Below are 14,107 nucleotides of genomic sequence, written 5' to 3' on the forward strand. Positions count from 1 at the left end.
CCTCTCCCCATTTTTCAATAGTTATATCATCCCTTTTGGGTAAATCAATGTTTAGTTTTTACATTATTATGACTGTAAATAGTATTCCCAGTGAAGCCACATACATTACTATGGTTATGTTTCCTTTAACTTTTTGGTTTGTTTTTTCCCCCTGGAGTTAGGAACTACTTTTATTGTTGTTTGCTTAGTTTTCTGTATGCATATTCCCAATTTATCCCCCAAATTCCTATTCACTTTCAACTTCTTTTACTCTGAGGTTAGCAACTCATTTAAAAAAAAAAATAATGTCTATCTGTCTATTACTAACTTATCCACAAACTCTCCTCTGTATGTTTAAAAATGTATTAAGTAATTTATTGGTTTCATTCTTTTTCTTGGAAATTCTTCCCCTAGATGCTCTGGCTCCGATCTGGACTGGTTGCTCTCGAGATCTATCCAGCTAGTGCCCTAGTAACGTACTCTTAAGTTTCTTCCAGTTCGTTTTGGTCTTTTTCTTTCATGAATAGAGACAATTCCCAGATGTTTGGTGATTCTTGACTAGCTGTTCTGTTCCCTTGTAAAGACCAGGCTCTAAACAAGCCGATTGGGGACTCCCTTTGTGGGGCCTGGGTGCCTTCCGGTGGGAGGGTCAGGTGGGGACCTGCTGATTCTAGCCTGCTGAGGAGGATCAGGCTGAGTGGGGGTGAAAGAGGGACCTACAGGTCTCACTGCTTCTTACACAGACTTTTAACCCATCTTCCTGTTTTCACCACCACGACAGACACACACGCCCCCCTGTCCCTCCCTCATGCCCCAGGGCTTCAGAGCCTCTCCTGCCTCCATCTTTCTGAAGTTTAGGGCTCTACCCTTACTAATTAGCTTACTGCTTTGTGGCTTCCACTCCCTCAGGCTTACATTTCAGCACCACTTGCCCATCTGCTTTTCAGCTTCTAAAATATTGTTGACACCTTCTCTTTATCCTTTTGGATTCGTGCCATTTGTATCCCTTTGCTTTCACTTCAGAGGGGTCTCTGGACTAAATCAGTCATATTTAATCAGAAGTCCTATAAATATAATGTAGACTTTTCACTAATTCATTCATCCTTTCTTGATGTCCTTTCCCCTCCACCTCCAGCTAGTAACTCGGAACTAACATGGTTTCGCTGAAATCCATATCCATTATTTCTGCTGAAACACTCTTGATGTTCAGTGGCATTAATAAACAGCAATAATAGATAGTATTGCTAACATTTTTAAACCTTTACTATAATCCAGGCACTGTTTTGTGTACTTCATTTGTATTATCTCATTTAATTGTCACAACTTCTGAACAGGGTGTGCTTAGGTGCTCAGTGGCCCTTCTCTCACAGGAAGATTTAGAATGTATCTGGAGAGAAGTTGTTGCTAGTCCCGGCCCCAGCTTTAAGTCTGGTACTGGTCTTTAATCTCTCATTCTGTGTGTTGTAAAGAAACAGGTTGCAGAAGGCTCTTGTCAGATCCCAGGAACATGAAAGAAATCGCACACCCCACGGTAGTGACATGGCCCTGTCACCACCCCTCGTTGAACCATAAAAGCGCTTCAGAGGGGCGGGCAGCTGGTGAGCGACTCTACTTAGATCCTGGGTGCTGATGGGTGTTTTGTAGTTTCCAAAGGAAGTTGCTGAAAGTTTTCTTATCTTGACACTCCAAGGGCAAGAGGTCTTTCTTCAAAGAGAGGAGCTTGTTTCAGAGAGAGATGTGGAAATAACATAAAATTACAGGTCTTCCCGGTTGTGGGGAAGAAATGGGAAAGGGACGCTGTGGTGGTGGCCAGTGTGAACAGGAAGCAGGCATTTGTAGGAAAGAAGAAGGGGCTCCCACAGCACTTGGTTCCCACGTCTGTAACACTGGGTCAGAGGGCCTGTGGGGAGTCAGACAGCCCAGGTTTGAGTCATCACACTGCTATTTCATAGCTGTGGCCTGGAGCAAATCTTTCCCCCTACCTCCCTACCCCCACCCCCGCCCGCCCCATTCATAACTCTGAGGTGAGATTCCTTTGACTCACATGAAATGGGAATAATAATGCATACCTCAGTGGGAGGTGGTGTGGATTAAATGATACAATGTATACAAAGTACTTGGGCTAACATGTGGCGTATAGTCAGGGCTCAGGAAATGGCATCTGTGTCCCCATTCTCTCTGAATATGTGGGACGTTGCACGTAAGTGAAACAGGAATTATGTCTTTAGCTCTTATTTTTTTCCTGTCCCTGAAAACTTGCTCGCCACTTGCTGTAACACTACGTCAAGTTCATAGGCTTTGCTGGGTTTTTGTCCTTCCCGTTCTCTTTCTTCACACAAGAGACAGTTACATTCGGCCCTGCAAACGTGTGAGAGTCACATGGGTGGACTCGCGGGGTGGAGGAACTCACCTGGGCTCTCAGCCTTTGTGTGTGAGAACCCCACTGGAGAAGGTGTGCAGAGGCCACGAACTTGCTCTGAACTCACTTGTGAAGAGCAGGTGATCCCAAACTATTGTTAGTGTCTGCTGTAAATGATATGCCTCTGGGTTCGAGCAGAGTTCAGCCAAAAGCCCCACATGACATGGAAATCTGTCCTGGAGCCAGGTTTGTCGGGTAAAAGTTATGTAGCGAATGTCTCCAAACATTGGCATCTGTTGTCTGCCGAGGGCAGGACAACCGAGAATGATGGAGTCTTCACGGAAATTAGGATGGGGCATGCGACCCTGTAACAGCTGACAAACGGTTTCAGGCCACTGTTGCTCATCCAGCTCTTTTGATAAACAGCTTTAAAAGCATTACGTGGTTTGGAAAGCATTCTTCAAAAACGGTTATGTTTTCCAGACGCATGACAGTCCGCTGTTCAGTATTATTGAAGGGTTTTGAATTGTAGAATCAGATTCCCCCTTCTGTGGGGCTGTTGGAACTGTCAGGGGCTTATCTGTGTGGCTCCCGCCAGGACGGACTCACAACAATGTTATCATGTGGGTTGGGGTCCCCAGTGGCTGTCAAAAAGAAAGTGCTCTCGGGTTCAGGGCTAGAGTTGAAAGGAAAAACTATTTCTTTCATTTCCAGCGAGGTATGATGGGCCCTTTAAAACATTGCTTTCATCGTGCACCCTTTAGTTCATGGTTTCTGCATAATGAAAGTAGAGATCATTCCGGATTATTGTAAAGCTTTGAGGCTTTGAAAATGAGCTTTCTCTAGATTATAAATGTTAACTTCATAACTCATTTCAAAGCTCATCTTCCCACTTGTCCTATTCCAGCAATTGAGCTCCTGTTGCCTTTTGCAACTCCTAGGATTTTCTGGGTGCCATAGGGTTGGTGAGGAAGTTAGGGCAATGACATCCAGGCTGGCACTCCGTTTGGGACTTGGACTCACACAGACCCTGTGACAAGTGCACAGTGCTCCAGGGGAAGATTTTAAAGACACTTGTATTGAGGTTTAATATGCTTTTTTTTTTTTTTTTTAACTTTGGGGGTAGGGTTCATGGGACTTTATTTTTATTTCCAAAATGCCAAGGTATGACAGGCTCTGGAAAACACTGCTTTCACCACGCACCCTCTAGACTGAGGAGCAGGGAATACCATTCTGATCTGTGTTGGAGTGACGACAGTACACATTCTTTTAATATGCCAGGGTAGGATCAGTTCCTCCTCGACTCAAGTATCTGTGATCAAAATAACCTACCTGGATGTTCCCTTTAGGTACCAGAGGCAGCGGCCTCGGGGCAGAAGAACAGGATTACAAATCATGAGACCAGCACCCTGATTCCAGCCCTGACGCTCTTGTTTTGTGGCCTTGTGCAGACAGCCACGTATGCCCTCCTCAAGTCAAAGAGGGAGAGCATCCTCCTTGCCCTGGTCCTGTCTGCATGGCTGAGGTGTGTGACTAGCTGTGTAACTCACAGAGGGCCCTTCCCACGGCTGGCTCCGCCATCAGGGAGGAAGCTGGGCACTGAGATGAAGAAAACTCAGGCGGGACGTATGAAAGTTTGATAACGTTATCGAAAAATACGAAGTCCGTAGGTTAATAATCTGAAGCAGTGTTGTACCTAAAACATTCTTAGCAGCCCTTGGCCCTAGCCTGACCCTCAGCTGGGCCTAGCACCATTTAAGCCGGTTACATGTAATCCCCTGAGGGGTTCAATCTGTGGCTGGGCCTGCCCTGTCACTGCTTCAGCCCTCCCTCTGATCTCACCTCTGGGAAAACTAAAGTGGCCCCAGACGTGGCTGGCCAGATCACATGGGGGGAGGGTATGAGGACAGTGTACATCAAATACAACATCCAAGCACACTGTTGCAAACGGACGGCTTCTCTCCTGCTTGGTCATTGTAGAGGTACTTGAATGTTCCATTTCTTTTAGCTGATGGCCAAGAAATCAATCGTAAAAAAAAAAAAAAAAAGCCTTGACAGAGGCCCTTTGCACCAAGAAGGAATGTGTGTGGTGTGAAAAAACACATTCCAAAATATATTTCCCTTTAGTTCCCCAGCTAGTATCAGACTAGTCCTCAGCCCTGCCGACAGGGCTAGAGTAGGTAGCAGTGGCGAATGGCTCGAGGAGAAGGCAGCCCAGAGCACACCAGGAGAAGTGTGGGCAGCAGCAAGTCCGCTCATGGCCCCTCCCGGCATGTGTCGTGGCGGCTGCTGCATCCTGTTTGTAAGCAGCTTGTACTCCTGCGTTTTTGGAGTGTGGCCTCTTCATGATTGTATGTCCCTGGAATACGGTCATCAAAGTGACCCTGAAATGGAGAAAGTCCAGCAGGAAGTGGGAGCATCCAGGTCACTGTTTCTAAGTTCTCAGGCTGTCTTGGCCCATAATAGAGTCATTCTCAGGGGTGGGTCCAGTTTTGCAGATTTCACTGTAGCAGAGAATCTTGATGCATCTGGGCTCATGATGGGCCAAACTAAGCCTCCAAGAGTCCTTCTGTTACGCGCCGACACCTAACAGAGACTGGATGCATTTATGAGGATTGATGTCACCTGTGTGATAATGTGTGTGCACGTGCTGTGTAGATTGTCCCGGGAGGTGGGAGGCATTGTTATGACTCAAGACTTAGTTGAACCCTGAACCTGTGTATGAATACCTGGAGACAGATTGAATGGAGTGCACATTTTTTTGTTTTGAGACTTTCCTAAATTATCCTCCCTAACTTTTTCTTGCCTCTTTTTTCCTGACTGAAGTGGCTCTCTATCACTTCTATTTTTAAGACGCCAGAACAAATAGCAGACAGTAGAAGAATTACCATAAGTCAAGGGGTTCTCAGTAACAAGCGACAGTTTTCTGGAATCCATTCATTCCATGGCACCGCCTGTCTGCCCCCAAAAAGGTGCTTTAGAGTTTGGCATGACAAAGTCATTAGCTCACATGTAAACGTCAACACAGTGGATAAGGAAACCTTATGAAGAAAATGCAAGAATGTACGTACAGTTTCCATTCAGAAATACATGGTTGAGGAAGCATGACTTTTCTTTTACCTTCAGGTTGAACCAGGGCCTGATTCAAAACAGATCACTGACTTTACTAGATTCCATCAAGGAAGGTGCCTCTACCCATAATCGGAAAATGCCCTTTTACATGTTGTTGCTGGTATGGGCTTTCTGGTTTTATTTTTAAACAAGCTTGGGCCCTAGTTTGGTATTGCGTAACAATGTCTGAAAGACAAAACTGGCAGTAAAGCACTTACAGAGTCGTCGGTGTCTCCCCTTACGGGCTTTCCTACCTGGTCCTCTCACCATGTCTTTGGTTTGGCTTGGGTTTGTGTTTTTTCTCTCTGTTCTTCTTACAGCTCCTTTCTCTATTATGCTTGGACCTTGGTTGGAAGGTTTCTAGCAATCACTCCAAATGTCCACAGTTCACTCCAGTAGCCTCATTTTATAGGTAGACCCACCGAGGCACCACAGACATACATGATGAGCCACGAATCCACAGCTCCTCCCTTGGAGAGCCTGGATTCAGCTCCCAGAAGACTCACCTGTCCGGACATCAGGTGGCATCCTCTGGGGTGAGCTGCAGGTGCACCTCAGAAGCCATTGCAGGAGTGCTCTCCTCTAAAACTAAAGCAAAGTCCTGTCCATCGGGCTACTGGTTTAACCCTCTGTACACTAATCAAAGATATTGAAGGCCAAGGATGAGAGCAAACGGGCAGACTCAGCGGGTCCAATGTATGGGACCTTCTCCAGTTTGATTCCAGGAGACCGAATCTGCTGTGGACACCTCCCTTCCACACACGCGCGCACACATCCACATCCACTGCTCATGGATCCCACCCTTTTCCAGCCAAGTCCTGGAAAATAAGTTTTATTTTTTTTCTGCATTAATATTAAAAATAAGACCAGCCACTGTGGGACCTGGGAAGACTGGAAGGTGGCCGGGGAGCTAGGGCTCCGTTTAACATCTTGGCTGCACCGAGAGCTAGTTTGCCTCCTGTGGTACCTGAGGACCCACAGATGCAGGAGGACGTGGTTGCTGATTCATAGAAGGTCTGTCAGAGATCAGACTGAAGACTCTGCTTTTGTGAGAACAGAGCTGAATCGAATGTTCAGGAGCGGCTTGGGGCCTGTATGGAGGGGCCCAGGGCCTGCTGGGATGGGGTTTTACACTTGGGCTGTCCTTTTGCCCTTCCACTGAACTCTCTTCATTTCAGTCATGAGCAAACAGTCAGTGCCTGAACTAACAACCCTGCAGTCGTCCGAAGCACGGCTCGCTTACAGTACCGAACAAAGAGAGGGAGGGCCGCGTGGGCCGGCCCAGGCCGAGGAATGTGGCTTCAGGGTTCTGCTCCATAAATTTAACCAGCACGACGAGAAGGAGATAATATGAGCCTTCGTGATGATCTGAAAGGGGGAGGTTCTGTGTCCCATTGATTGCGGTCTGGCCCGGTGCCAGGCCCAAGCCTGACCGACAGTTGAACCATATCGTTAAGGCGTGTAATACAGCTCGAGTCTTGTACGGCCGCCAATGAGTACATATCCACAGGGCAAAAGTTTATAAGGAGTTGAGGCTGTCCTGTTTAACCCTCTCACACTGCATGTAATAGACCCAGCTGCCATTCAGGATTTGCCCATCTGAGGTCAGAAAGGAAAGCCTGCACGTTTCTTTTCTTCAAACAGCTTTTCAGGACGGGGGTGAGGGAAGAGATGCTGTGTAGAGAGGGGCCAAGGCACGGTAATGTTTCCCTCTGGAGAAGCAGAGCAGTCTGCCTCCTCCCCCGGCAGAAATGGGACACCATCGTGCTTCATTCAGAGTAGCTCTGTGTTTGCAGTATAATGTTGCTGAAGGAAACGGGGCTGACACAACAGGAAACCTACCCGTCTCCGAGGAGGCTGCACTGGTGGCAGAGGTGGTTAGATGCCGACAGTGGAGCTGCTGAGACTCGGGACGATGCCATTCCCTTCCCCGTGCCCAGCCCCCATGAAGGCTGCGGCTAGCCTCGCCTTCTGGCTTCCCACAGCCGAGTCTAAATGGTGACACAGAGCAGGTGGAAGGGTGTGCCGTGGAGGGGCCTGTTAGCCCGGTGCGTGGACTGTTGAGGACGGGCCGCCCTGGGGGGTCTTGGCCCCCTCACCAGGGTGGGCGTGGGGACGGGTGCATGGCCACAGCGAGGCCTGGCTAAGCCTGGGTTCTCGCAGTCACGCTGCATTGAGTAAATGGACAGATAGACAAGGCTTTGGTGGACCCTAAGGAAAAAGTGGGTCAAGGGGTATAGTTCGTCCTATCCGTCAGCCAGTCGCATCCTTTGGCCAAACTGGCGACCTGCGTGTCCCTTTGTTCATGCCGTCCTGCAAGACGTGGATTTCTGTCATTTCCATCTCTGCTTGTCTGCAACAGACCAGACCTCTTAGGTGCTCCGGGTGACGATGCTCCAAGTACTGAGTGCTCCCGCATCCCACACACCGTTTGAAGCATCTTTTGTGTATGACTAGTAACCCTCACAGCAGCCCAGTGAGGCAGGTACTATATTTTCCCCACTTTTTACAGATGGGAACGTTGAGGCACAGAGAGGTTACACAGCTTTTCTAAGATGTCAAAAGTAGTGAGAGAAGGAACCAGAATTTGAACCCTGGCGGTCTGAATGCAGAGCACACACTGCTAACTGCTGGGCTACTTCTGGCACATCTCGTGGTCTCTCCCGTCAGAAGACCCCCTGGTTTAAATCGGAGGTATCTTACCAGGTCTCAGATCCACTTCCTTTTTGACTCTTAGATGTGAAGGTGGGAATGGATATCTGCCTGTGATCCGGAAGATTTGGGAAAAGACACTAATGAAGTTAGGAGGAAAGGTACTGTAAACTTGACCTCACAGCGTGAAGCGTGCTTATCACTTGCTCTCACCCCCTACCAGCTTAACCAGATCCAGGTCACAGAGGTTTGTGTCCGGCAGCTGTGCTGTCCCGTGCCTGGTCCTTTATTCTGCGTGTCATCACCTACGCCCCCCTCAGGCCCTCCCCAAATGATGAACCATAGCAGCCTTCCAAGTTCAGAATTTGCCAGTTTCACAGAGTAGCCAACACACATCCTGGCTCCCACTTGTCTTTGCTCTGCCATCCAGCCAGGGCCGTGTTCACCAGCTGGCCACCGGGAACTCCGGCTGGTACTCAGCACAGGAAGCCTTGGAAGGAGAACGTCCAAGCAGTGTGTATGCGCTCACCTGTGGTGGCCAAGGATGGCACCTGTGTATTTTGGTTCTGTGGGGCCTGTAAAAAGGCTCGTAGAGGTAGGAGAAGAGATTAAGGGGCTGGCCAGCCCCGAGATTGTTCGAGTCCATTTAGTTATCCTTCCCTGGTCAAGGTGCTTGAAAAGCCTAGAAAACAGGCTCTGAGAGTGAGTTCCTGGATGGAGCCAACATGTGGTCTGGACGTCCTGAAATGACTGCTAAACCCAAAGTTTAGCAGACCTTTTACTGGGCCACCTGTTTGGGGGTTCTCTTTGTCATATATATGAGCTCATTTGGCCTCAAGCAGCCATGCTGTGGCTAATTTTTTGGGAAGTGAAGAGAGAAATGCTGAGGGAGTAGGTCGTGGTTAAATTGTGGGCTGCTGCTCTACTGAATTATTTTTGTTCAGTTTAACGATGATTGAAGATGCCATGAGGTAGTCAGATCATTCACACTAACTTGGATTTGTAAGCATTCTTATCTGCAAAAACCTTAAGACAGAAAGGACTAGAAAGTTCCAGTGCTTTATGTAACATGCGGAAGGAAATCCAGTCTGAGCTTCTTGCATCTGATTCACAAAGAGCAGCAGCTAAAAAGCCACCTCTTGCCTTGTGTGACTCACCCTTTGTCAGCATCAGTGGTGGTGTCCCAGGCCTGCCTGTGTCTCTCTACCCCAAGAAACTTGGTCATTGGAGGGCCCCATGCCCACCCTCCCTAACTGCCCCCCAGGTCCAGAGGGAGAAACGAACCCTCAGCTGGCAGGAGAGACGAAAATAGAGGTTCCGTATTCACCGTTAGCACAGTAAGAAGAGGCGCTGTTGCCTCCGCAGTGGACGGGCTCCTGGATGCACCTGCTTTTCCCAGAGGCAGTGAGGCCCAGGAGGCGGGGCTGGCGCCGACTGCTGACCAGGTTGTGCGGCTTGCAAGCCTGTGTCCCAGTGCCTGGGGGGAAACTGCAAAAGCACGCGGTGGGGTGCGAGCAATGGCTGGCACCAGATCTGGGGGGCTTGATTCTGCTGCCCCCTTTGTCCAAAGGGGTGTAGCATCTTTCCCCACCACCTCCTGGCTTTCAACAAGTTCAAATACATTTTGAATCCACATTTTTTTCTAGTCCTATAAAGGCAAGCCCCAGTCCAACGATTTAAATGGATTCCGTCTTACCGGTTCTTGTTTCCTAGGAGGACAAGTGCTGTGGAGGCTTGGTGTGGGCTCTGACCCGGGGTGTGTGTCTGATTTTTATGAAGGCATAGAAATGCACCTGAGATGACCCCAAGTCCTTTTCTTTCATTTTTTGATTTCTCACCACCTGGACCATTAATTCTGCTTTCAAAAGGGGGTGGGGAAAGGAGAACATTTCAAAGCAAAGCTGATTTGGTCTCTGAACCGGCTTGTCTTCTAGGTTGTACTTCACCCTGATGAGAATCAGAAAGGACAGTCTGTAAGCCCCTGAAATGCAATTTCCAATGAAACACGAACTTCACTCTAGTGGCTCTGCATCTGGAGAGCCTCAAACCAGTTCCAGATGTTCTCCCCCTGTGTTAGCAGGAGGGGAACGTGGGGCAAGCTGGGAGGCAGAGTGCTTTTGCTTTCACCCGTTCTTGAAGTACCCCTCTTGCAATTCATGCCTCAACGGGCTCTTTAGGGAAAGGGCTGTGAGCACCTGGGTCTGGTTTGGCCCTGCCTAGCCCCTCCCACTCGTCAGTTAAGATATGTTGCTCTGAGCTGGTCAGTTACTGCAAGAGAAGCCCTCTCTCCCCTCCCTTCAGGGTCAAAATGCAAGACAGAGCAGGAGAAGTCAGTCAGGTGGGCTGGGGAGAAGCCCTCCTGCAGGGCTCTCTCAGGTTAACAAAGATCCATCCATGAGCCACACCACCCTCCAGGGTGATACAAGCCTGGCCTCCCTGTCTTAGGAGAAGTAGCACCCATGGGAATGGTCAATTCATGGCCCATTCCTCACGAGAAAGCTCCACTCAGACTGCCTCTTATCCAGAAAACAGCCATTCCAGATGAGGCCTGGCTGTCCTGACTCATTCTTTCCTAGTCTGTACCCAGCTCGTGCTTGTGTACAGTATGTGGTGGTAGGAATCTGTACTCATTCATGCTTTGCCGCTTAAGTGTGCTTCAGACACTTCGGTGTTTGTGCCTGGCTGCTTCCTGAATCATCTTTTTGAAAAATTAATTCTATTGTTTGAGTTTAAAGATGCGTACAAATGTAAACTGTTTTGAAAATTCACACAATGTATAAACACAGTGTGTAGGCACTATTCCAAGGACCTTGCACTAATGATCTCTTTAATTCTTATAGCAAACCAATTAGATAGGTACGACGATTCCCATTTCCAAAAAGAAAATAAAAAGAACGCAGTCCCATTGGCCATTAATAATCACCAAAAAGCTAATAAATGGTACCTGTGCCAGGTTACATATGAATGGATAATGTGTACACACATCCACAAACACATAAATACGCACGTGTACGATTTCATGTGAATAGGACCACACATATTGATGCGTAACCTTTTTTCTTTCAACGGTGACTCTAGAACATCTTTCCATTCCAAAAGTAGATCGCCATTTTTAACAATGCCACAAATATATATAATAACAAATCACATATATACAATAATATACTCAAGTAGTCCATTATTGATGGATATTTCCAATTTTTGCGATTCTCAATTTTTGTAATTCTCTCTTTAGGGTAAATTTCTAAAAGTACAATTGCTGGGTTAAAGGGTATATACATTTTGTATTCTGAAACCCATTGCAAATTGCCTTCTAGGAAGTTGAAGCAGTTTGTTCTCCCACCCACAGTGCTCGAGAGGGCCCGTTCCTCCAGCCCTCTACCAGGTCTGCTTTTCATTCAAAATTCAGTCAAGAATTTCATGAAGTGGATACTATTCAAAGAGGGAAGCATTGTCACTCTTACTAAGTCTGCTGAGCTGAGAGAGTGAATGTCTCAGTATTACCGCTTGGATTTCTTTGACAATGAGGGGTGTTGAATCATCTCTTCATATGTCAGTTGGCCATTTGGATTGCTTCCTTTGTGAATTATCTTTGCATATTCTTTCCCACAGTCCTTTTTAAACCCCTTGATGTCATCATTTGTCTTCTTTTTTAGTGGGTTTGTTTTCATTTATTCTCCTCCTGTCTGGATCCCACCCTTCCTTCCAATAGTTGTCTTTTTGTCAGTTTCTCATCCATGTTAGTACATCTTTTTTCCAAATATTAATGAAATGTAGATTAGTAGCTTGGCAAATTTCATTCGTGTGAGTGCAAGTCTGCATCATGACTTTATAAAAGGAGAGCTGTCACTGTTTATAGTTCTTCAGTCAGTTGCTTTAACCATTTAGAATGAGGCTTCAGTCACATGTTTCTAGATTGTGGTGTGATCTGTTAACCGGCTTTTATCTTGTTATTTGTTTCTTTCTATTTCTTAATATTTGTTCACCACTAGTTCTTGCAAAACTTGGCAGGTGTGTACTGGTGCTGTCTGTTGTTGCAGTAATAAAAATCTTACTCTGCCATTAGGCAGGGCCCTGCATGAAGCCTGGCCTTCCCAGGAAGCCCATCCTCCTCTGTAGCGTGCGGGCCAGACTTCCTTAGCTCTTCCATCAGAGCACATGGCCTGAGTTTCTTCCGCTGTCATTTCAGGGGCGTGAGTCTTCTCTTCTCAGTTGGATTGTAAGCTTCTTGAGGGCCTGTTGTTGCCTCGTTTGTAGCCCTGCAGGCTCCCCAGAAGGCCTAACACAGTGATGGGCTTAGAGTACTGTCTTAAAGAGATTCTCATCAGCAGTCATGCTGGTAGCAAGCTTAATGAGTCCAAGAGAATCAGAGCAGCCCAAGATCAAGTTTGTCTTTACCACTTATCAGCTGAATGGCCTCGGACAAACTTCATAATCTCTCTCAGGCTTAGTTTCCTCTTCCATGAAATGGAATACGAATAAAACACTTTCGTGTAAGAAGGCTGTGATGATCAGAGTGACCAGTGCATAGTCAATGCCATGAATGCAGGGATAGAGACATACTGTGGGCCCCGGTGGCCCACCAGGCTTAGTTTACGTGTCTTCTCACCTAAGGTTATGGGAAAACAGAGATGTAAGAGAGCTGGTTGAGGTGGCGATGCACTAAGTTTTTCCAGAGTATCCTCGGAGGCTCTCGTGCTCCTGCTGAAAGACTCTTTGTTGAATCTGAATCTGGTTTTTTTCCCAACACGGAGCGTTCTGATCATGCAGGGGCTCAGCGCAATGCCACAAATTTAAATCATGCCCGTTTCTCTCTCACGCTCTGCCAACTGTTCTTAAATGGGAGCACGAGTGCCTGCACATGTGTGTGTACACAATCACGTGTGTGTGTGCGCACGTGTATGTATGGAACATGCTCGGAAGAAATAAAGATGGGATCAAATTTTGCCTGGCATAGCAACTAACTAACATCTCTGGTAGCCTCTAAGCATTTGGCCAAGTGGCCTTTTAATTGGTTTCCTTCTGTTCTATTTTTATTCTGTAGTCATTTTAATGTACAGGGAGCCAAGTCCTTCAAAGGAGACGTTTTGTCATTAAAACATGTTATTTGGTTTAACCGCCGTGGACCCAGCCTCAGCAACATGGAAGACTGGGAAGGAGCGTTCCGAGCAGTCGCTGTCCCGTGACCTAACCACAGCAGTGACCCACCAGGCTGTGGTGCACATGTGCCAGGACCGGGCAGGCTGGACCAAGTGTCATCTGCCTTGTGGGCTCAGCGTCTCCACCTCGTCATGCCAGCTCCCGCCCCCCCTTGGCCTGCCTCTGGTGGCCCTCAGGCCTGCTGTGGCATGCAGCACGGGACCCCTTCTCGCCCACGTCACCCTCGTGTGCTGATTAGACGGGAATCAGCAAATCTGCGGAGTGCGCGTTTAATGTGACACAGATGTGGGACATACTGCAGATCTCTCTGCTTTCCGAATTTTCAGCTTTTTGCATTTCATCAGTGTTGCTTATTATTTACAGAATGTAACTCGAGACAGCAGAACAGATTGTAATTTTTAAAAAAGGTTTGGGGGGTGATGGGGCCGCAGGGGATCTGGGAGAAAAAAAAATCCAGTAGTGTGGAATGTTGTTTGCTGTCCAGACCAAACAAACCAGTTTGCCAAGGGCGGATGGACTGTGGCGATCAGCCCCATTCATGTTCACACTGGCAGCACTTAATTAGAAGGCAGCTTGACCTTCTTATCACCAGATAAACAATAGTCTTTTGTCACCGGGTGGAACGTCGTGGTACCGGGCAGAAATGTACCTCTTGTAGACGCACCGAAGGGTATCACCGAGCTGCCCCCTTGTGTTCTGCTTCCTTCCTGTCGAGACAGAAAGGACACCATTGAACCCAGCCCCATTCACACACAGGGGTGTTCTCCTCGCGCGTTCCTGCTCTGGCTTCATATCCAAGCACTGTGGCGAGAGCCAGAACAAAGAGGACACTCCTCTTCTGCCCCA

The 14,107-nt window shown here is 47.7% G+C and overlaps 1 protein-coding gene across 12 annotated transcripts in view; it reads left to right on the top strand.

The window, feature by feature from the left end:
* The window catches only part of VPS13D (vacuolar protein sorting 13 homolog D), a 236,731-nt gene that overhangs the window by 198,841 nt on the left and 23,783 nt on the right, over window positions 1-14,107 (top strand). Inside the window, exon 69 of one of the 12 annotated variants that reach the window (XM_074334033.2) lies at window positions 13,146-13,660. The exons of the other annotated variants lie outside the window; for them this stretch is intronic. Coding sequence (XP_074190134.2) covers window positions 13,146-13,287 — 142 coding nt within the window. The 3' untranslated portion in view covers window positions 13,288-13,660. Of the gene's footprint in view, window positions 1-13,145; window positions 13,661-14,107 lie in introns of those variants that run through there. 12 annotated transcript variants of the gene reach the window in all.

The sequence above is a fragment of the Rhinolophus sinicus genome, chromosome 14 (assembly GCF_057876585.1).
Source record: "Rhinolophus sinicus isolate RSI-liver-muscle chromosome 14, RSI-T2T, whole genome shotgun sequence".
Classification (NCBI taxonomy): Eukaryota; Metazoa; Chordata; class Mammalia; order Chiroptera; family Rhinolophidae; genus Rhinolophus; species Rhinolophus sinicus.